Consider the following 22,276-nt stretch of genomic DNA (forward strand, 5'->3'; position numbering starts at 1 on the left):
ATGTTGCGGTTGGATCTATCTGCCCCGTTTGCTCTTCCCACATGCATTCCTAGTTCCCGTGCTCAGTTACAAAGCGTATACGTGGACGGGTTGGCGACCGCAAACAAATATTCATGTAAGTATAATCGACGCATCGTTGCTGAGTAGACCATTATTGCGAAAGCATTCGATTCCGCATTCCAAGGAAAAGGCCAAAGCCTCCTCCGTGCGTCATGAATATTGCCGACTGGTTCAGAGAATAACGCGTTTATCTGAAAAATGGCCTGGCCTAGAGTGTTCTCTGCCTCTATCAGTAAGGTAATTCTGGAGTGAGTATGTCTACTATGGCCAATGGGATTACACTCCCGTAGAATCAGTGGGATAAAAAATCGATTTAATTAATTAAACTGTTATTTTGCAATTCTTAGCCCTTGGAAAATTATTAGAAATATGTACGACCGGTAAAAACCTCAAATTTTACAGGTTTTTGAAGCGGATTGATTTCGTCTCAAACTTTTGCAAGCTACTCTCGCCGCAACAAGGCAATCCAATCCATAATCGTAGCGAGCGCATTTGGAGCGCATACCGTATTTTTACCGATGCCGCTTATTTTGTTTACGTGTTTCGTCGCGTGCTGCACTCACCCAGCGTTTCCGCATATTTTGTTGAGCACCCACATCTCGTGCGTATAGGTTCTCTTCTAGCATTTGAGGCGTGGTATAAAACTGTAGTAGGATATGCCTTGGCGCGCTGGGCGCCCACGAAAGCGATCGCGCTTTAGTCCGGCCGCAGCACAATATATTCGGCATGAATTTCATACTTTATTCAAACAAAGCATAATTCTCGACAGTGCACGTGCAAAAACGACGCGTTTGCTCATGAGTCCATTCACAACTTACGTTTATTCACAACGAAGAAACCTGACCTCGTTAAACTGCAGCACTACCGTATTTTCACTGTAATCGTGTTAATAAAAAAAAGCCTACAAAAGCTCACCTAACGAAAGCGCAACAAAACCTTCCTGAATGCTCCACCCTAGCGGTTATAAGTAGCAACTCTCATCGGCCTGAGATAGCTAACGGTTTCGTTATCGCTTGCAACGGATTGGCTAACGTTTAGATGAAATGCGAAGCAGGAACTGTAGAACTTGCACAGTACTTAGTAGCCAGTGCTGTCGCACAGCTTCCTTACACAATACTAGCGGATCAGGTTGCTTCTTTTTTCTTATCACTTTCAAAGAAATTCACAACGGTATTCTGTAGTTTGCGGTGGTCGACCGCACCAGCCACCGCTTTCTCCGCCGCCGATCCAAAAAGATGGGAAGGGGGTTGTATGTCACGTATCCAGATATGTTTTCTGCTTCTGTTTTTTATGACATTATAATAAGGGTGTAATTACTCATTGCATCCACCCAAGCGCAGCCATACGGCTACAAAGGACATTATATTTGTATTAGGCAGTGTGCAACCTTCGTTCTGCCTCTGCCACCGATGCGCTTGCCATCGTTCTGACGGCAACGCGAACGCGCAGCTCTCAAATTGCCACCCTCTGCTATGGTGTACGGCAGGTGTAATGGTTGACCGCTGGCTGATCTTTACAAAACTTCCGAGTATGGCAGAGTCTGCTCCTGAACGATTTTGTATGTTTGTCATGCCATCAACGGAATGGCAGCCTCAGCTAAACATTACGAAGTCGTTCTAAGAAAGGAAATTTCTTTTCTTAAAATGAAAAGACTCGGTCAAGTGGAATTGGGCCACTGTTTATTGGACCTCGATAATAACACGCTAACTCTACAAACCTGGGACGTGTTTTCTGTCCAATAGTTTAGAGGACTTATACGACCATCGTATACCTTAGTGAGGACGGAGAATGCATATGACAATACATACACCTTTAGTAAAGCTAAGATTACCAAATAGGAACTCTACTAAATCGGCGAGTTCATTGTTTCTTGCATTGAAATTGACACGTGTCATAGAATCTCCACTAGCCGCAAAGATGAAACCAACATCATAGTCCGCTTTGTGAGCCGAGATAAGCGCCAGGCATTTCTTTCCAAGGCCAGAAAGCATGGGCTGTCTAATAAGGAGCTTGGCTTCACAGAAACAGACAGCGGCCGTATCTACGTCAATGAACACTTGACCTATGCCAACAAAAAACTGCTAGGAGCGACCATTGCTCGAAAAAAGGAACTCGACTGGAAATTTGTGTGGACGAATGGCTGCAAGATTTTCGCACGCAGGGATGAATCATCTGACACAGTCAAAATCTCTGCCGGATCTGATCTGGCTAAAATGGCTAATTAGGTGTTGACTTATCTGATAGCTGGACTGAGATCTCATTGACATGGACAGCCCATTCCATTGCATTCATTGTGATACACGATGCTTTAACAACAAGTTTGCTACTTCCATAGGAAGGTTCTCTGGCATACATATTAACGTCCGTAGTATGAAGAACAAACGTGACAGTCTTGATGAGTTCTTTGGGTCATTAAATGTGCAGTTTGATGTGCTTTTCTTTACCGAAACTTAATTAAAATCTCAAGATGATCATTTGCCATTCATGAACTACCGGCATCATGGGCTCATTCGCCCAAATATGAGAGGTGGTGGTATTGCCTTGTATGTGAAAAACTGTTATCCACAGTCTGTACTAGAAGACATTTCGATGATAGATCCCAATGTCGAGTGTTTAGCTGTGTCACTGTCCGATATCATTGTGGTTGTGATATACAGACCTCCTGCTGGGAAAAAACTGCATTTTTTAAAGTTTCTTGAAAGTTTACTGCTCTATCTCGCCAATTTCCGGTTGCCTTTTGTAAAAATGGGTGATGTTAATATTAATCTAATGCATGATGATTGTAACACACATGAATTCAATAACATTATAGCATCTTATGGTTGTATAAATGCTATATCTATACCAACTAGAGTTACCGTTGATACAGCTTCTCTTTTGGATGTTTGTGTCACAAACACGATGTCTCCTCAAACGGAGGCTGGCCTGTTATCTTCTGAAATTAGCGACCACATCCCGATTTTTTGTTTTCTTCCTATGAACCACAATAAAATTGTATCCAAAAGCGCCGAGAAGGTAACTAGGGATATTAGTGAGACAAACCTTTTTAAATTTCGAACTCTAATCGAAAACACTAGTTGGGACAATATATATTACATATCTGATGTCAACTTGTCATATACTACATTTCTTGCAAAGTTCACTGAATGTTATAATGCTGCATTTCCTTTAATTCAAGTTAAGCAAAGCTTTCGAAAGTCCAGAAAGCCATGGGTCAATAAGCAGTTATTTAAACGAATACAGGTTAAAAATAAAATGTACCATAACTTTGTATGCACTCGTGATGCAAACCTTTTTACCGAGTTCAAGAAATTCCGAAATAAATTAAACAAAGACCTCAAGGCAGCAAAAACGGCTTACTATATAGAACGCTTCTCGAGAATATATAACGACCGCAAGAAAGTTTGGCATGAGATAAACAAATTACTAAACAAGCAGAAGTGCAGAGATAACGCAGAAATTCTTATATCTGATTCCAAGACCAGTGGAACTGATATAGTAAACACCATAAACCACTTTTTCATTGAAGCTGGTAAACCCACTTTTGATCAATCTTTATCAAACCCCTCCATGCGTGACCTCATTGAACCTTTATCTAATTCTATTGTGCTGTTGCCTGTGGTTCCACAAGAAGTAGCTCTTTATATTGGTAAAATAAAAAACAATGTTTCCGCCGGCCATGACGGCATCAAAGCCATACCGTTAAAGTATGTATCGGTATCAATTTGCGACGTTCTAGCTTATATTATAAATCTAACTTTCACCAGCGGTGTGTTTCCAGAAGAACTAAAAATAGCCCGGGTGTGCCCAGTATATAAAGGAGGAAATAGAAATGATGTTACGAATTATCGACCAATATCCGTATTATCTGTATTTTCTAAGGTATTCGAAGGAGCCATTCACAGCAGAATGGAAAAGTTCTTCAGTGCTCATAATATAATTAACCCGTCCCAGTATGGTTTCTTAAAGAATAGATCGACCGAACAAGCCTTACTTGATGTTAAAGAGAATTCATTGACAACATTGAGTCCCGAGCATATACACTTGGTTTGTTCTTGGACCTCCGAAAGGCTTTTGATTGCGTGCAGCATGAAATTTATTTAGGCAAACTAACTAGATATGGAATACGAGGTACTTCCTTGAGCCTGCTTAGAAGTTACTTGAGCAACAGACCTCAATATGTCAAATGCAATAATTTTGTTTCAGATTTCTTGTGTTTTACTCAAGGTGTGCCGCAGGGATCTATTTTAGGCCCACTTTTATTTTTAGTTTACATAAATGATGTTTGTAACATACCTGATTCACCTGATTTGTTCATGTATGCTGATGATACGAATATATTTTTCACAGCCCGAACTCTGCCAGATTTAGAAACTACTGTAAATGACTACATGGTAAAATTGCACGCTTGGATGCAGGCAAATCAATTTAGCTTAAACTTGTCCAAGACTAGTTATATTATTTTCAGACCTATCAACGCCCCAATCCATTACTCACTTGATATAAGGTATGCTTACAAACAAATACAGCAGGTAACCACTCAGAAGTTTCTCGGTGTCTGGTTCAATGAACACCTATCCTGGAATACACATATTTCTAAACTTGCCACAGATCTTAGCAGAACTGTTGGCTGTCTCTACAGGACCAGTGACCTTTTACCTGTTTCATTAAAAGTATCTATGTATTATGCTCTATTTTTTTCTAAGTTATCTTATTGTGCACTGGTGTGGGGCACCGCAACAAATAGCAATTATCACAAGCTTTTGATTCTGCAAAAAAGGCACTCCGGGCTATTGAGGGTTATCATGGAAGACCGGAACACTTACCAACATCACCTCTATACCAAAAACATAATCTACTTCAAGCTAACCGAGTCTACACATACCGCTTGTTACAACATATCCATAGCAATAGGCTTTTCTCCGTCTCTCCTAATCGATTTCCTACTAAATACCCTCTCAGACAACACAGAAACCTCGTCCCAAAACAAGGACAAATTACGGTAAACAGAAGCTTAATTACCAGATTCCAACTATTCTCAAAAACCCATCCCTATGTTCAATGTTCAATCTCTCTAAACGCAGATTTAAAAGAGAAATAAAAAAGCAGTTGAAACTCTCCGAAGTGGAATAATTGTTTAGTCTGGTTTTGCATTTGACAAATGCAAATTTTCATCATGTTATGTTACTGTAAAATTTTTTTTTTGCTTTCCTTGTTTTGTGTGCCATATGCTGTTGTTTCTTTTTGAGTGTACAGTGTACACTGTTCCTTTTTTTTTAGGTTTTACTCCAGTATGATTTAATTACCACGTTTGCTGTAATGTTCTGTTATCGTTTGTTTTCCGTGTTGCGCGCCGCTGTGAACTGTATGGGGAACTGTGACCCCGTCAGGCCTAACCGCCTTTTGTCGCAGTTCCTTCTTTCATTTTTTGAAAGAGAAATCAAGAATATCTGAATCTGAATCTGAATCAATAGTAGTAAGAAACTCAATGGTACTACGATACGATAACTACGCAGCCGAAATGGGTATATTACATGGCAACAATGAATACGTTTTATACGGCTATACTATCTTATCAACTTCTGTTTCCACCTCATACGGCAGGACTGTAGCACGGCCGCTCGATGGAAGCGCACTGGGTGCGGCCTGCTGCGTCGCGCCGCCGTCAATGGGCAAGCGCGTCCTTGGGGAGTTTACAGTTGCGCCCGCTATTTCTGCTGAGGGCGCCACTGTTCGGGGACACGTCGCCGTCGGGGTCGCCGGCTCCGAGCGCGCGGTTTGCTTCCTTTCTTGGAGCCTTAGCCTCGCGTCTGCGTGGTAAACGCAAACTTTTTGTGTGCGCGTGTGCAAGCACGGTAACGTTGAAACGGGATGCGTTTGTTTTTTTAAAGCGAAAGCCGTCCTAGGCGCTTGGAGAGAAAATCTGTTCGCAAAAGCTGTGCCTGTAATCTGTGCTTCGCATCTGTGCACTGGTGTGTCAGTCGCAAAAGCAGACTTGCTAGGAGAGAAATTAGGAATGAAATTGATTATTGGTGATAGGTAATCAATAAAAGTTATAAATAGACATTGATAGAGGTAATGACTAATGCTAATTACTAATAATGGTTAATAATGGCTAAAATGATTTATAATGACGAGTATATCAAACTACGACAGGTAACGACGGCAATTGATTAGAAATGAGTAAAACTGCTTAGCAATGTGCGGTAATGACTATAATAGCTAGGCCTGACTCATCATTACTGTTAATGACTACGAAATGGCCAATATGTGAAACGACGACATGTAATGACCACTGCTGATTCTAAATGAGAAACCTGCTTAGTTATGAGTGACAAGGGCTACCATGACTACGCAGGCAGACTCATCAGGACTAGGAAACGACCAATATATCACACGACGACTTGAAATGACGAACTGTGGCAAACGATGAGAGGCAAATGATAGGAGAAGGTTAGGCTTTCGCCGTCCTCCGCTTAAGATACATTTAAGATACCCTCTAACGATATCTGCTGAGCTCGCTTCAGGCAGACAGCAACGAGGAGTGGACATGCACTCGCTTCCTCTGAAATGAAAGCGGCGCTGAGGTTAAAAAGTTCAGATGCTGAAGCATAATGCCCTATAAGCTGCCATTCAATTTGCTACAAGGGATAAGGTAAGATGGAGTCCAAAGTCAGACTCCGCCCGCACCACTAATGTATCGCGGGAGAGAAAGTTCCGCAATTCGAAAAATAAATGAATAGGTCAAAGAGACAAAAGTTTTTGGTTGGAAGGTATTAAATAAAACGGGGAGGTGCTACTAAAGCAACCCACAGCCGAGGAAGCGGGCCCGGGGAGACCCCACGTATCTCCCTTGGGCTGTAGCGGAAGGGATGGTTTGTAGGGTACTGGGAAATAGGAATTAGGATAGGGTTATGGGAAGTTGGAGGGGAATGTGGGCAGCGTAGTATTTGACTGTCAGACAATATGAGTTGAGCTCCCATATGGGCCTCCGTAGAGGGCGAGCACTCGCTCTTAGCCGAATATGCAGCCCTCGGCCCTTGGATCATTCCACCACCGCAATGCGTTTGCCGGGTCTGCGGCGTCTGAGACAGGTTCCCTACATGAAGCCGCTTTTGAGGTTCCCCATCTCCCCAGCTCGGTTCCCCCACCCCGACTCTAGTTGAAGTACTGAGAGATAGATTTTGCAACGTTCATGCCTACTTCAAGGTACTCCGCAAGTGGCCAGACTTTAATCTGGCGCACACTGATGGATACTCTTTCGCGGTTTTCGCTCGGCAGCAGATTGTACTTGTTGGTGATTAATTATAGGTTAACCGTGTAAACAACGTGACGGGAACACAGGAGAAGAAGACGGCACAACCGTGCTAGTTGTGTCGTCCTCTTTTCCTGTGTTCCCGTCCCGTTGTTTAACCTATTTAGTAGCTGGCCAGTGAACTAGGATTTTTAATGATGTGTTGTGAAGCAGATGAACACGATGAAGTAGCACCAGAAGCTCTCTCGCAGGTTATGTTGCGAGGAGATATCAGAAAGAGCTACGAAGGATTTCTTTTATAAAAGCATGCAATTTGTTCTAAATTTTGCCGTGCTAGTCTTAGTGGCCTTGCAAGTAAAGGAGCCTGTGGATACAACATTTGTTTATACTCTTGAGACTGTTTGAGCCGATGCGATCAAATGAAAAGCCACCTTCCACAGAAAATCCGGCGCCCGCTCTGTCGGTGGAAAGTCGAAAAACAACCTCTCTGGTAAGAGGCACTTTAGTTGGTTATATGGCCAGACACCTTTGGCGCAATGAGAACACATGACATGTTCAATGTGGCAGGAGCTGACGAACCAGAGAGAGTCAATAAGATGTAAGGATGAAATGGGAATTATTGAAAGCGGGACCCTTAGATCCCAAGTCAGGCACAGTATACTCCTATAGGGCTTGTTAGTACGGCTTCGGTAAAGAGGAGCTTTATATAGCTATGTGTAGGGTACTATTTCATATAAGGCGGTGGCTTACGGCTGCATTCTAATGATATGCGACAGAGGCAGCAATTACGGGATACGGTGAATAAGCAGGTGTCAAAGTACGGGCACTCTAACGAGGCTCCTCAAGGAGACTTAAGAACCCCAAGTTTTGTTTATCACTACCAGGTTGTTGCTTAATTTATGCGATATTTGGTATGGTTTTGAGGCGACATGTCAGTCGTGCAAGAGTCTGTTGTAGGAAATATGAGTCAACTGGACCAGTTACAGGTTAATGAAAACCAAGGACAATGGATACTTGATGTACCCCGCAAATGAAGTAATCAAACTTTGTCAGCTTACGAGCACCTTCTATAACAGGATGATGAAGTCTGAAGAGGTCCGGCGAAGTAGCAAGCTGTGTACACTTTTCATTTCATCATTCTTTTCTCACTGTACACAGTACCTGCAGCTAATCTACAAAAACAATGATCGTGCCCATGCTTAGGCGCTCTGCAAGATATCGTTAAACTGGTGCCCCCACTGATAGCGAGGTGGTCTGGAAATGTCAACTCAACAGTGGAGCGACGTTTAAGGCTATGGCATAAACCTCTCTCAAGAAAGGTTTTCCGCCTGCGATTGGTAATTTTCTTCCTTTTTTGTGTAACCATTAAATAAACGTACTCGGCTGCTTGTTGAATCTCGGCTGCAGTTGCGCTCTGAAGCGTGAACATTCTTGTGATCGCAGCTAAGAGTTTCACAACAAGAATACTCAATGCGCGTTCTTCCATTGAAAATTACGATCAAGCAAAATTGTATGGGTTTGCGAGCAGCCAATAAAAATAGTAATAAAAACTTTCGGCGCGTATACGTAGCACCTTGAGGCAGACCGGCTCTACCAAGCGCGCTTACTTTGTCCAGTCATGCAAAATGCGGGAAGCCATGACGGAAGCCATGGCGTACAAAGTTTAAGGTCTCCAAATTGAGTCGAAGATCCCAGGTTATCATCTAGATTTAACCCAATAAACATCTTCATATTTCCGCCGTAACATTTGTCAGAATGAGATAGAAAGTTTGGTTACATGTCGCATTTTCACAGAGGTTGCTCATAGTAGGACATTTTTTTATTGGATAGCGCTGGCAGCTTAGAACAGGTTAACATCAATTTATGTATGAAAGCTGTATGCAGGAATGAGTAAATGGTATGAAAATGACACACGGAATTCGCGACATAGTTAATTAAGTGGTTATGCATTAGGCTACCATGACAGCTGAACAGCTTCGAATTGTTCACAGCCGGCTCACATTTTCATGTGACAAACTGGATGCGAATGCAACATCACGGTAATGCGAGCTCTCTAATCGAGTGACCTTGAACCACCGTCCCTATAAGTTTTTCGTGGTACACTCCAGTATACATCCTTGCCGAGCAAGCGCTAAGCGTTGACATGGTCACACTAGACATGACAGTATGTACTAATTCGTGTTGCCAAATTAAGTCAAGTGGAGCTCTTATATCCTTAAAATAAAAAGCTTCTACCACGCCGACGCCACCCTCAAAGCGCAGCCAGGCGCAGCTCTTCGCGCGTAGCTGTCCCCGAACGGTGGTGCCCAGGCGGTGGCGACTGGAAGTAGGCGCCTCCCGCCGGTTTCGGGCGACGTAGAAGGCCGCACCTAGTGCGCTTCCATCGAGCGGCCGTGACTGCAGTTTCACACAGTCACTTTCCCATTTTATTTGGCATTTCTTGCAAATCTTTCACTATAGCCTGTTTCTCTCCGTCCGGAATAATGAATTCTTCGACGACGCTACTCATCTTACTATCAATACCATTATTTCACACACTGCCAGATACGTGCAGCTATCTTATGAAAATCCAGAAGTCATTGTTTGCATTCGTTCTATTCGCAGAAAATGTAATGCGTACAATATACGACATGAGAGATTCTGAGCAACTTTACTTTTCAACGCGCAAACTGCCTCTGCATCCCCACCAATCATTCGATAATGTTCAAGCAACTAACCCATACACTGAGGGTTTTACGGGATCATTTCTTGAGCCGCCGTGTAAATCAGTAGGGATACAATCAAACCAAACATTCTCATGCAGGTGGACCATAAGGGCAACATTGTGTCGTCATGGCTAAGTGAAGCCGTGAAGCCAGTATTTGAAGATCGCGTGCTGGGCTGCCTCCCCGGTGGCAATCCCGACCTGTTTCCAGAAGTTCCCGCGATGGAGGTGGCCTTCGCCGCCTTGAAGCGGAACCTCAAACATGATGATGTCCGTCTTTCCGAAGTAAGTAGCTTCCAATATTTGGTTCACAAGGGCCTAAGAAAACATTGGAACGGGCTATAGATGATCTACCGGTTCCTTCTTTTGAGTATCCTTGTGGAGCGAGAAATTTAGGAGTCAGTATGCCCACTCATACCTTTGTTGAAATTTTGAGCACACCTGCTCCCTCAGTAGTAGTTTAATTTTTTTTTACAAAATACAGACAAGCTTGTAATATTTATAATCTAAAAGATAACCATTACTTCTAAGACTGGCGAGAAGCTGTATACTGAAGAAGCTAATTTTTTTTCAGTCGACAGAGGCCATACCTCAACAAGTAGAAAGTGTAGTGCGTGGCAAACCATTGGCCGCCCATGAAATCAAATATAACCTACCTTAGTCTATCACAACATGCATTACTCTTCCTTGTGCAAATTCTTTGCCAGGGATGCAATATCCATTCTTTTTCCTGGAATTTTTTACCTTTTTTGTGAAGCCTAAACTTTTATCTGTGTCGTTGCTGAGGCTGTACCTTTTGATAATATCAGGTATGTCGGTGTAGCTAACTACTTATTTTAAGAACACATTTTTAAGGTGTGTAGACTAATTCTACGCTATATTTTTGCTATTTGCGGACATAAAAAAACGCAAATGATATTAAATAGACAGCTGGTGGACTGATAACACAAAACACATATTTATTAATTCAACGCAGGTTTTTGGTCAACATTTGTAGCTATCCGCCGGCAACAATAATAATACTGATATTCAACTACAATTAATTTACCATGGATACACTACACCGTGACCCGACCAGCTATGCATGCATTCACGTACAGGCAAAACATGGCCTTCAGCAATTGAATAATGTTCCTACGCGTGTTGAACGACGAGCAGCGCCACATTACATAATCTCATGACTGATCACTCAAGCTTTGAATTCACAACCGGGACAATAGCATTCGACAGCGCAGATTATGTAGATCTTTTTGCCCTTGCAACAAGGTCAGCAGCACAAGTCAGGGAGCAGATGACCATCTCTGTACAAGACACTAATCTGATTTTGTAGAAGTTGTCACAGGATTCCTGGGAAGATGTTTATTATCTTAATTCTGTAAATAAAAACATATCATAAGCAGGTACCTTGGAAGAGCATACTAAAGCCTGAACAGCTCAAGTAAGATTATCTACAAAAGGACTGAAAAATAAGACATTTATAACGAACGTTTTCTTTAAAGCAGTCGTGAAAAGAACAAAATGTTTAAGAAACTAAAAGTACAGCGTCGTAACACTCCTTTGACGAAGTGTTACAAAACGTACAAAAACATATTTAGAAGCTTTTAACTGACTCTAAGAACATTTATTTGGAAGCTATGTTAACACACGCCTCGGATAAGAGATCTGCGGCGTGAAAAGTTATCATGCAGGCTCTAAACCATAAATACCCGCAGTAAAGATGCTGGCAGTAGCTACTGATGAAGGTATTATAAGCAATGAACCAATCGAATTAACCTGATACTTCTCCAACCTCCCTTCTTCGAAGACCATTCCAAACCATGGCAACAATCAGATGCATTTTCCAGAAATTGAGCGCAATGTATCTTTATTGTTTTCAGCTCCGTCAATTAAGACGTTTAAGCGTCTATATTAGCACTAAAGCACCTCACCAGTCAGTCACGATGATATTTGAGCTAAAAGTATGAAGGCAATAGTAAGTCACATAGCACCTCCATTGATTCATATTGTTACGTACTCAGTACGTGGCGGGGGTGTTTATTTGTCGTCTAAAGCGCTGCGAATTCCCCAAGGAACACCAGCACACACCACTGTGGCTTCTTTTTCTTCTTCTTCTCCTCAGCTTCTTCTTTTCTGACACACCGAAGCACGTGACACTTCCCCCCTCGCAGACGAAGCCCCAGGACAAGCAGTTTAAGGAAGATTCCGGGAATGAAACCTTTTTAGCCGAGCCGCATGCACCACTCTAGTCCGGCGTGAGCATCGGCCACTTTCGATGCGGCGTGAAATTACACAGTTCACGTCACTCAGGCGCTCCGAAATGACAAAAGGGCCGCTATAGCGAAACAGCAGCTTCTGAGCTAAACCACGCTTGCGCAGCGGCGTCCACAGCAACAATAAATCACCGGGCACATAACATACATGTGGGCGCTTGTTGTCATAACGCTCCATCGAACGTTCCTGTGAGTCCAGGATCCGGAGGCGGGCAACGCGGCGAGCTTCTTCAGCTCGACATAAAGTGGTGGCGACAAAAGGCTCGTTGTGGAGGTTGTCATCAAGACAACTGTTGGGAACTCGAGCATACAGGAGGTAAAACGGACTGTAGCCAGTCGTCTCATGCTGTGCTGTCTTATACGCGTATGTAATGAAAGAGGATGTCATCCCAGTTGTTGCGATCAGCGTCCACGTACATAGCCAACATAGTGGTCAGAGTGCGGTTGGTCCGTTCAACATGTCCATTCGATTGCGGTTGATACGGCGTTGTATGACAGTAATCGCAGGTGTACAGACGAAGGAATTTGTCGATAACTTCAGTTGTAAATTGGCGCCCACGGTCACTGATCAGAACTCGAGGAGGGACATGGCGCAAGACGAGAAATCGCAGAAGATATAGGGATACTTCGTAAGCAGTGGCTGAAGGTATTGCGGCTGTTTCTCAATATCTAGTGAGATGGTAAACGCATAACACTATCCACCGGTTACCGTTAGAAGATCGCGGAAGAGGACCCAAGAGGTCGATGCCCACCTGCTCAAAGGGTGCGGTCGGAGGCGCAATAGGGTGCAGCGGTCCCGGTGGACGGAAAGTAGGGACTTTGTACTGCTTGCACTTGACACAACTAGCTACATAGCGCTGAATGGCTTGACGCATTTTCAGCCAGCAAAAGCGCTCCTGTGTGCGATGAAGGGTCCGACGTGGTATCGTCCTGCATCATTTCAAGAACGGGAATCCGGAGGTTTTCCGGGACGACGAGAAAAAAGCGTGCACCGCCGGGGTTGAAATTCTTCTCGTAAAGCAGGCCGGCACGAACGCAGAAACGCGCATCTCTTAAACCTTGAGCGGCAGAAAAGAGCGGTGCTAAAGTCTGATCGTTGCGTTGTTCTGCCTGTAACAGTTGAGGGTCAGGAAACGTTGCCGAGATAGGCGCCAGGTAGTCATCAAAGTTGTCATCATCACTACCAGTTGACGAAAGCGGCAAGCGTGACAGACAGTCAGCGTCAGCGCGTTGACGGCCGCTTTTGCATGCCACGGTGAAGTTAAACTCTTGCAACCGCAATGCCCATCGAGCGAGCCGGCCGCAAGGGTCACGAAGATTTACGAGCCAGCAGAGCGAATAGTGGTCAGTGACGATGGTAAAAACATTGCCATATTGGTAGGAAGGAAATCGTTGCACCACAAAAACCACTGCGAGACACTCGTGTTCAGTAACGGTGTAGTTACGCTCCGCCTTGCTCAACGAACGACTAGCATAAGCTATCACGTGCTGATCGGTGCCATGACGCTGGATGAGCACTGCGCTAACGCCAACGCTACTAGCATCGGTGTGAACTTCGATGGGGGAAGAAGGACAGAAGTGACGTACGATAGGTCCTGATGTCAAAAGGAATTTGAGGTGACGGAAGGCAGAGTCGCAGTCAGTAGTCCAATTAAACGGTGCATCTTTGTGCAAAAGGCACGTGAGCGGGTATGCGATGTCAGTGAATCCGGGCACAAAACGACGAAAATAGGAACACAGTCCTAAGAAGCTCCGAAGCTGCTTCACTGATTTCGGTGAAGTAAAGCTGGTTACAGCCGCAATCTTCTAAGGATCCGGCCGAACACCATCCTTATCGACCAAGTGACCAAGAAAAATTGTTCGGCGTTCGCCAAAGTGGCACTTCTTAGAGTTGAGGACGAGGCCTGCTCTCTCAATGCAATCAAGAATGATGGCGAGGCGGCTATTGTGTTTCGGAAAGGTCTTGCCGAAGATCACAACGTCGTCCCAATAGCACAAAAAAATTTTCTACTTGAGTCCGGCAGAATGGTATCAATGAACCATTCGAACGTGGCCGGCGCATTGCACGATTCAAAGGGCATTACGTTGAACTTATATAGACCATCGGATGTCAGAAATGCCGTCTTTTCTTTGTCTCTTGGGTTCATTGGTATCTGCCAGTACCCCGATCTCAAGTATGACGCCGAATGAAGACAGTCGATTAAATCGTCAATACGTGGAAGCGGATATACATCTTTTTTGGTGACGGCGTTAAGGCGACGATAGTGCACACAGAAACGCCATGTGTTGTCTTTCTTTTTAACGAGAATAACTGCAGCCGCTCAAGTACTTGAAGATTCCTGAATAACGCCACGTTGGAGCATGTCATGAACTTGTTCGTCAATAGCTGACGTTCGGTCGGAGACGCACGGTAGCGCTTCCGTCTGATCGGGCGAGAGATTCCAGTATCAATCGAATGATGGAGGCGAGAATTTGGAATCGGTGGCTCTTGATCTCTGGCGAAGTCGAAAACCGAAACATGCTTGGAAAGAAGGTCAGTCAAAATTCGGCGCTCCTGTCCTCCCAAAGATGTGTTTATCATTGCCTGGATTCGAGACTCTGCAAAATGGGATGTTTTCTCTTCAGGAGCATGGTTACTTAGTGTCACCACGTAACTCGACACACCTTCCTCGTAATGAGCGAGCCTCATGCCACGAGGCAACATGGCTGGCTCGTCAGAATAGTTTACAGTCCATAGCAAGGTGTGGCCTCTGGTGACTAAAACTATGCAACGAGGCACCAAGACAATCTTCTTTGCACAGGCCAGTGTTGTAGGTTCCACTACGGCGTCGAAATCCTCGCATAAATTCATAGATGAAATAACTTCAATGAATTCCCTGGACATCGCAGGTACAACTGTATCTTCAAACACAGAAAATGCTCCTAAATCGAGCGACGAGGTTTCTACAAGAGCCGACATCAACGCAGCATTAAGCGAGATCTGTCCACTACGGCAGTCTAACGTTGTACCACACTGTTGCAAAACGTCTATACCTAAAATTAGTTCATGCGTGGAACGCGGAAACACTGTGAATTCGATTCGAAACGCTTGGCCACCAATCACAAGTTTCGCATAGCACTCACCCAAAGGCACCAATGATACACCGCCAATAGCACGGAATACCACAGCTTGATTCACGCTAAACATCACTTTATGTCCTAATCGATTCTTGAATGCTAAACGCATAACAGAGACTGTTGCTCCAGTGTCAATTAGTGCCATACTGTGGATGCCGTCAATGGATACTTGGAGTTTGTTCTTTAACATAAACACAGGCAGAGGTATTGGGAACGTTGGTTTTCCGGCGACCTCACCCCCATCGGCCGCGTATTCTAGTTTCCTGAAGGTGAAGAACGGCGCCGAGGAGACGGTGATTGTCGCTGTCTTTGGGTTGGCGGCGTCAAGCTCAGGCGATACGCTTCGCATCTGTGCCGGGCGGTATGTATCCAGAGCCGGTGTCGGATAAAGTTCAGTGCCGAAATGATCAGGAACGTTGGGCAGCGGGCGATGATCTTGTAGTAGCAGGCCCCGCCGACGGCAATACCGGGAGATATGTCCGGTCATACCACAGCTATAACACACAGGTTGCTGGCGCCACCGGTCCGAGTAAATGCGGGTGCAAACTCGTTCTGGTGGCCGGTAGTAATCGGGACGGCGTTACTGACGAACCACCTGGCGTGTGTAGGTGGTCCTTGGGCACATCCGTGGCTGAGAAGTGCTTAAATCATTATGCTGTCTGCTCTCGCCAAAGCATGACGCATTTAAAGGCGGAGTCCAGGAAGTTGATGGAGTCGCGGATTCTGCTTGCAGCGCGCAACCGTCATAGTGGTGTTCGTCCCGGCATGCAGAATCTTTGTCACGCAGTAATTCTACCCGCACGATCCGGCATATCAGATCAGCCATGGGTTCCGGAGCACTGACATCAACGCTCGCAACAGATGTGACGTTGGCCAGTCGCCCAAATTTAGGAGTGATGAAACGCAACTTCAAGGTTTCGAAAGGGCGGCAGTGCCTGATGAAGTCAGCTGTAGAGTTCTAATTATTTTTACTGATAAGACAATTATAGGTATCTACAGCGATACCTTTGAGCAGTGCCCCACTTTATCTTCCTCAGACATTCGAAGGTTTACAATCTTGCACAATTTCATAATATCCTCGATATATGCGGTGCAAGTCTCGCCAGGTACCTGGGCCCGTTGCATAAACGTTTGCTCTGCGCGTTTCTTTTCGCGGATCCGTCGCCAAAGCACTCTTTTATCTCTTCCGTGAAACAATCCCAGCTGGTGAGTCTTCATGATCGTCAAACCAACTAGAGCAGTGCCTTCCAATAAGAACACTACGTTCGCTAGTTTCGCGGTCGCATCCCAATGATTGTACCGGCTCCCCGTTCGTAGTTGGTTAGCCACTCGTCGACGTCCTCGTCAGATTTTCCACCAAATGTGCGCGGCTCGCGGTAGTGCTGCCAGTTGCTCACCGCAGGTGTTCGATCAGCGTCGCCGTCTTGAGCCATGTTAGATGGTAGCGGTGGCAAACCAGCGAGTCGGCGGCTTCGTCGAAGACAACGGGGATCCGTGTTAATCAACATCGCAAACTCCACCACAACTGTTACGTACTCAGTACGTAACGGGGGTGTTATTTGTCTTCTCAAGCGCTTCGAGTTCCCCAAGGAACACCAGCGCACACCACTGTGGCTTCTGTTTCTTCTTCTCCTCAGCTTCTTCTTTCTGGCGCCCCAAAGCACGTGACAATATATATACCAGCCTCATACCCTCGAAACCATATACCCAACCACGTATCATTTTAATGATTTAACAGTCGAGCGACCTTCCCCTTACAAGTATTTAGAAGTTTACCTTCAGTCAGGCTTGACCTGGAACTTTCACATTAACCTGGCTTTGGCAGCTGTTAACCGTTCACTTGCTGTTGAATTGTAATCTTCGACATGCTCCGGTGTCTGTGCGTAAACATGCTTATACTACCTTAATTCGACCTAAAATTAGTACGCTTCTTTCATATGAGACTCAGATCATACATCAAAGATATCATCCAATCCCTGCAAAACCGTGCTGCTCGTGTCGTTTTTTTAAACTACTCGCGTTTAACTAGTCTCACCTAGCTAAGAGTTCGTGCTGGACTTAAAAACACTTGCCCATTGTCTAAACTAGCTCTGTACACAAAATAAACCGTCATCAGTTCCTTCACGACAATTTATTTCACACCCTCACCGATTGTTCCAAGTTGAGACCATATATTCAAGATCTAACGCCTCGCACGACACACTACAACGTTTGCAAAATCGTTCATACATAAATCCATTATTTATTAGAACCGGCTGCCTACCACAACTCCAACTGAAAGAATGCGACATCATTTCATGAACATTATAAAAATGAAAGCGATGTATAGTTTTCTTCATGGTCTGTTCTGTTACCCGCTATGGGTTTCAGTTTTCTATTTTCGTTCTCTTTAATACATTCTTGTTGTCTTTTTCATTATATTCATTTTTCGTTATGTTGTTCTGCCATATTTTCATTCTTGTTGATTATGCAGTTGTTGCATATTTCTTGTTTTATTCTTTGTTCAGTTCCTCATATATTTCGTTCCTCCCTGTATCTTCATGTTTGATTTTTTGCCACCCCCTATGTAATACCCTCACGGCGAGGGCCTTTAAAGATGTTTTGAAACTAAAAAAAATTAAATATTGTGTGTTTCTGGACAGGTGACTTCCATTCAGCACTAAAGATAATCAAACTAGTACCGAAATTTAAGAAAGGTGATGAACTAAATGCAGGAAATTACCATCCAATATCTATTGTATTAACTATATTTAACGTTATATAAAACCTTCTTTAGAAAAGTGTAAATATTTATTCCTGAAAAATAAATTATTGAACGACTTTCAGCACGAGTATACACGGGAAAGACCGACTGAAACAACTTGATAAACGGCAAACAAAAAATCATTCAATATATAGAAACCACCCTTTCCACATATTAGCGTATTCATTGATCTATGGTTCTGTGATTTTGATTCATTAGATCACATGTTATTGCTTCATACATTAAAACGATATGGTGCCACAGGTGTCCCGCATAACCTAGTAAGCGTTTCTGGACTTCCTGTCAGCAGAATGTGCTCTTTAATTGTAAATTAAGTGTCTGAAGTAATGAACACTAATATTGGAGTTGCGCAAAGAACAATAATAGGCCCGTATCTACTCCTGACATATATTACTGACCTTTTCATCATGCCCTTGGCAGGATTCTACATTATAAGCTTGAAAAATGAACTATGCTAGGCATAAGTGTTCAAGAAACTTTGGCGAAACATTCTTCATGGTTACATGCTAATAAGATAAAACAGAACACAATAAAAGCAATTACATAATATTTTCTGGAAACAACATGCCTCCTCTCTGGAAAATGTTTTTGATGCAAAGTTTCTTAGAGTTCTCATTGACAACCTGTTAAACTGGCCCCCACATGTGCAGGAATGTATTAAAATTTACCAATACTGTACAGGTTGTTGCATATTGTTTTTCTTAAAACATCTTTGAAACTTTACACTTCCTTTTTTTTCATTAAAATATCGTTTATGCACGTGCTGCTTATCATTAACCATATTGAACTATGTTATCCATTAAACGTTGCGCAGAACACTGCACTGCATAGTATATTATTTTTGAATAAACGCCAATCCCTTCACTTGACATGTCCACTACTAAGCATTCTAACCATTGAGCACAGCACAGGTCTCCGTACTACCTGCTTATTGTTTAAAATGCTGAGAATTATCATCAGTTGTCCGTCAGTGGCAAATAAACAACATAACACTACCCAGACTACGCGTTCATCTGCAGCTACGTTACTGCAACATGTTAGTAGCAATTATTTTGCATTCTCATTTGACTCCGCCGGGGTGGCGCAGGGATTACGGCGCTCGACTACTGTCCCCAAGGACGCGGGATCGAATCCCGGCCTCGGCGGCAGCTTTTCGGTGGAGTCGAAAAGCACGTGCTGTACAATGTCAGTGCACGTTAAAGAACCCCAGGTGGTCGAAATTTCCGGAGTCCTCCACTACGGCGTCTCTCATAGCCTAAGTCGCTTTGGGATGTTAAACCTCACAAACCAAACCATTCTCATTTGCATATACTGCAGTTTTATATTAGAATACTATACCGCAAGGCATGGAAATAATCAATAAATATTAAGAGTGTGACGGTTCATTAAAGCATTATCTTTTCTGCAAACAACATGCGCCTTATTACTAGGAACCCTCTCGAGCTGTGGGGTTCTTATCGAATATCCATCATGTTATATATACATTTGTAGTTAGCAGTATTATGAAAATTTGATCTCCCTAGGCGCTGTGGTGGAACGAATTATGGAACAAAGCGCTTTGGAACACTCGCTGCTCAAAGCAGCTGCCCCGCGCAGCCAACATATTGTTCCATTGTCACGTTACCTTCTCTGTCAGCATGTTCTGGAGCAGCAAGCAGAGAAGAGCGTCGTGCATAAAGGGGAGATGCGGCTGAACCCTCGTTGACAACATCAGAAGACCTATGTTTACACATTAGTGGCAGCCAACCCTAAAACGCTTTATATACTGTATAAAACGCAAAGGTGTATTATATTTCGAGACCTTTCGTCTAAGCTCGCTGGCTGTAAATGACTGGGCCTGACATCAGCACAGATTGCCACAGAGATATTTTAGATGGGTAGGATGGCATATAGGTTCTCTTTTCTTTCTCCCTATCACTCACCTCTTTGATTTCCTCTACCTTCTCCTCGCTATCCCTTTATTTCCGCCGCCCCAGTTCAGGTGCTTCAGATATAAGATAGCAGATACCGGGGCTGGCAAACATCTTTTCTTTCCTTTTGTACATACAATAAATAACCACTACAACAACAACATAGGTTCGGAAAGTATCATTCTTACATTCAACCTCGAAGCAGTAAACATGCCGCAGGTAATCATCATCGCTGAATTCGCTATGCATCGCCATCTTTTCAAGCGTGTTATACAATATTGACACATTTGTATGGTGGCATATAAAAGCTTCGGGTAGCTCGTGGGAGGCCGCCATGCTCAGCTCGGACCCGGTGATCCAACTTCGGGCCATTGAGGTCTAACCCTGGTCGCCAGACCTTAAGGGCTCCTGGCCATCTAGCGCGAAAGCTCCTGCCTGCCTAACTTCCTCAAATAATAAAATGTTTATCGTCCTCCTCCTTCTTGGGTAGCTCATCACGTCATTATTGCCAGAGCCAGGTGACACGTGGAACTTACAACGACCAGGTAATCAGAAAAAGTAATAAAAATTTAGCTTTAAAAAACACCGCCGCGGCTGTCGTGTTTTGATGCAGGCGAAATGCCAGATCTCCGCGCGCTGTGCGAATTAGTGCGCGCTAAACACCCTCGCTGGTCGTAAACATTGTTACGTGGTGGCATGACGAAGCGATGGAACACGGTGATACAATAGAAACAGAAGGACGTGATGACATGACGATGAAATATGCTCTAATGGCCAGCGTTGCCTGGCACGAGCGCTCCGCCCCGCGCCACAGCCCGCTTCGTCATTTTTGTAGCACTACCCGGGGCCACCGAGCGATCGTCCCGATCGATCGCTAGAAATTCATTGCAGGAAGTGACGATGAACACAGACAAAGGGATTAGGACCGGAAACGCTGGACATCACAGTGAATGCGAAGATGGGATGAATGCTTGCCCCGGAGCATCAGGTCCAATCTTCACCGTTCGCCGAAGGCCAAGGCTCATTGACACGCCGAACGGCTTGAGCGGCAGTGCTGTCTTCACTCGAGTGGTCGTCAGGTCGCTTCGTCGTAGGGTCGGTCGGATCGGCTTGGGCTCTTCCTGGTCGTCATGTGTTGTGGTCAGTGCTGGGGACGGGGCTGGGGAGAGCGGCTGGTTGGGTCTGAGCACCAAAGGCTGGGGTAAAGCTGGGCGGCGATCTCCACGGGCTCTCGGCCGATGAATCCGGCGTACGGTTGGCTTCGACGGGGCAAGGCGAGGATGGGGATGAACTGCACCTCCACCAAATGTTACGTGGTGGCATGACGAAGCGATGGAACACGGCGATACAATAGAAACAGAGGGACGTGATAACATGACGATGAAATAATCTTAAATGGCCAGCGAGCCTGGCGCGAGTGCTCCGCCCCGCGCCACTGCCCGCTTCGTCATTTTCGTAGCAATATAATGAGCCCTCCACCACAGCGTACCTCATAGTGTGATTCACTTAGGGACGTTGACTCAAATAACATGTTCCGCTAAGTCCGTTAACGTTGGGCAAATCACGAGTGACCCGGAATAAATTTGCGCACCATGATGGGACTGTGCGTGCTCCAATGTGCGCGTGCTCCATCTGCGCGTGCTCTATCAATTCGGTTCAGTTTAGCGCAACTTAATCTTTTGCCTGACACAATCGTAAAACCGTCGATGTGGGCATAGGTCGTTATTTTCAGCACGAAAACTAACGCACAGTAGAACTAAGATGGCTGTTTCATGCAAACATGCCGGTTGCTGAAGATAGACGCGTGGGATGGCGAATCACGAAACCTACAGCGCTGTCAACGAAGGCGCATTTCTCGGACCGTCTGCGCAAGCACGGCACCAGAAGCACTCTTTTCGCATGCATTGTCTCGTCTCTCTGTCTCTCGCTCACTGTCGAATGTGTTGTTATGCCTCTCGGACGAGTGTAAGGAAATTTTGCGAATATTTCCATTCCCAGATTAGTGATTGGTGCCCAATAAACTCTAAGTACCTCACAACATAAGGATATCAGATTCTTTGTCATTACACATATACATATAGCTCCAAAAGCGATAAACACCCGCAAAATGGCTGCCGCCACAAATAATAGCACGAGTGAACTTACCCCACGTTTGCTAGGGTGTTTTGTAGTTCGCTGCTTATACCAACGCAGCAG

General features: G+C 44.5%; 1 protein-coding gene across 1 annotated transcript in view; it reads left to right on the top strand.

Moving 5' to 3' along the window:
• LOC146177178 (endothelin-converting enzyme 1-like) overlaps window positions 1–22,276 on the top strand; it is a 44,473-nt gene that overhangs the window by 14,562 nt on the left and 7,635 nt on the right. The window contains exon 4 of the mRNA XM_084581480.1: window positions 10,119–10,304. Within this exon, the coding sequence (XP_084437606.1) occupies window positions 10,119–10,304 (186 nt within the window). The remainder of the gene's footprint in view (window positions 1–10,118; window positions 10,305–22,276) is intronic.

This window comes from Amblyomma maculatum, chromosome 10 (genome assembly GCF_055883805.1).
Source record: "Amblyomma maculatum isolate TAMU_Amacu chromosome 10, ASM5588380v1, whole genome shotgun sequence".
NCBI lineage: Eukaryota > Metazoa > Arthropoda > Arachnida > Ixodida > Ixodidae > Amblyomma > Amblyomma maculatum.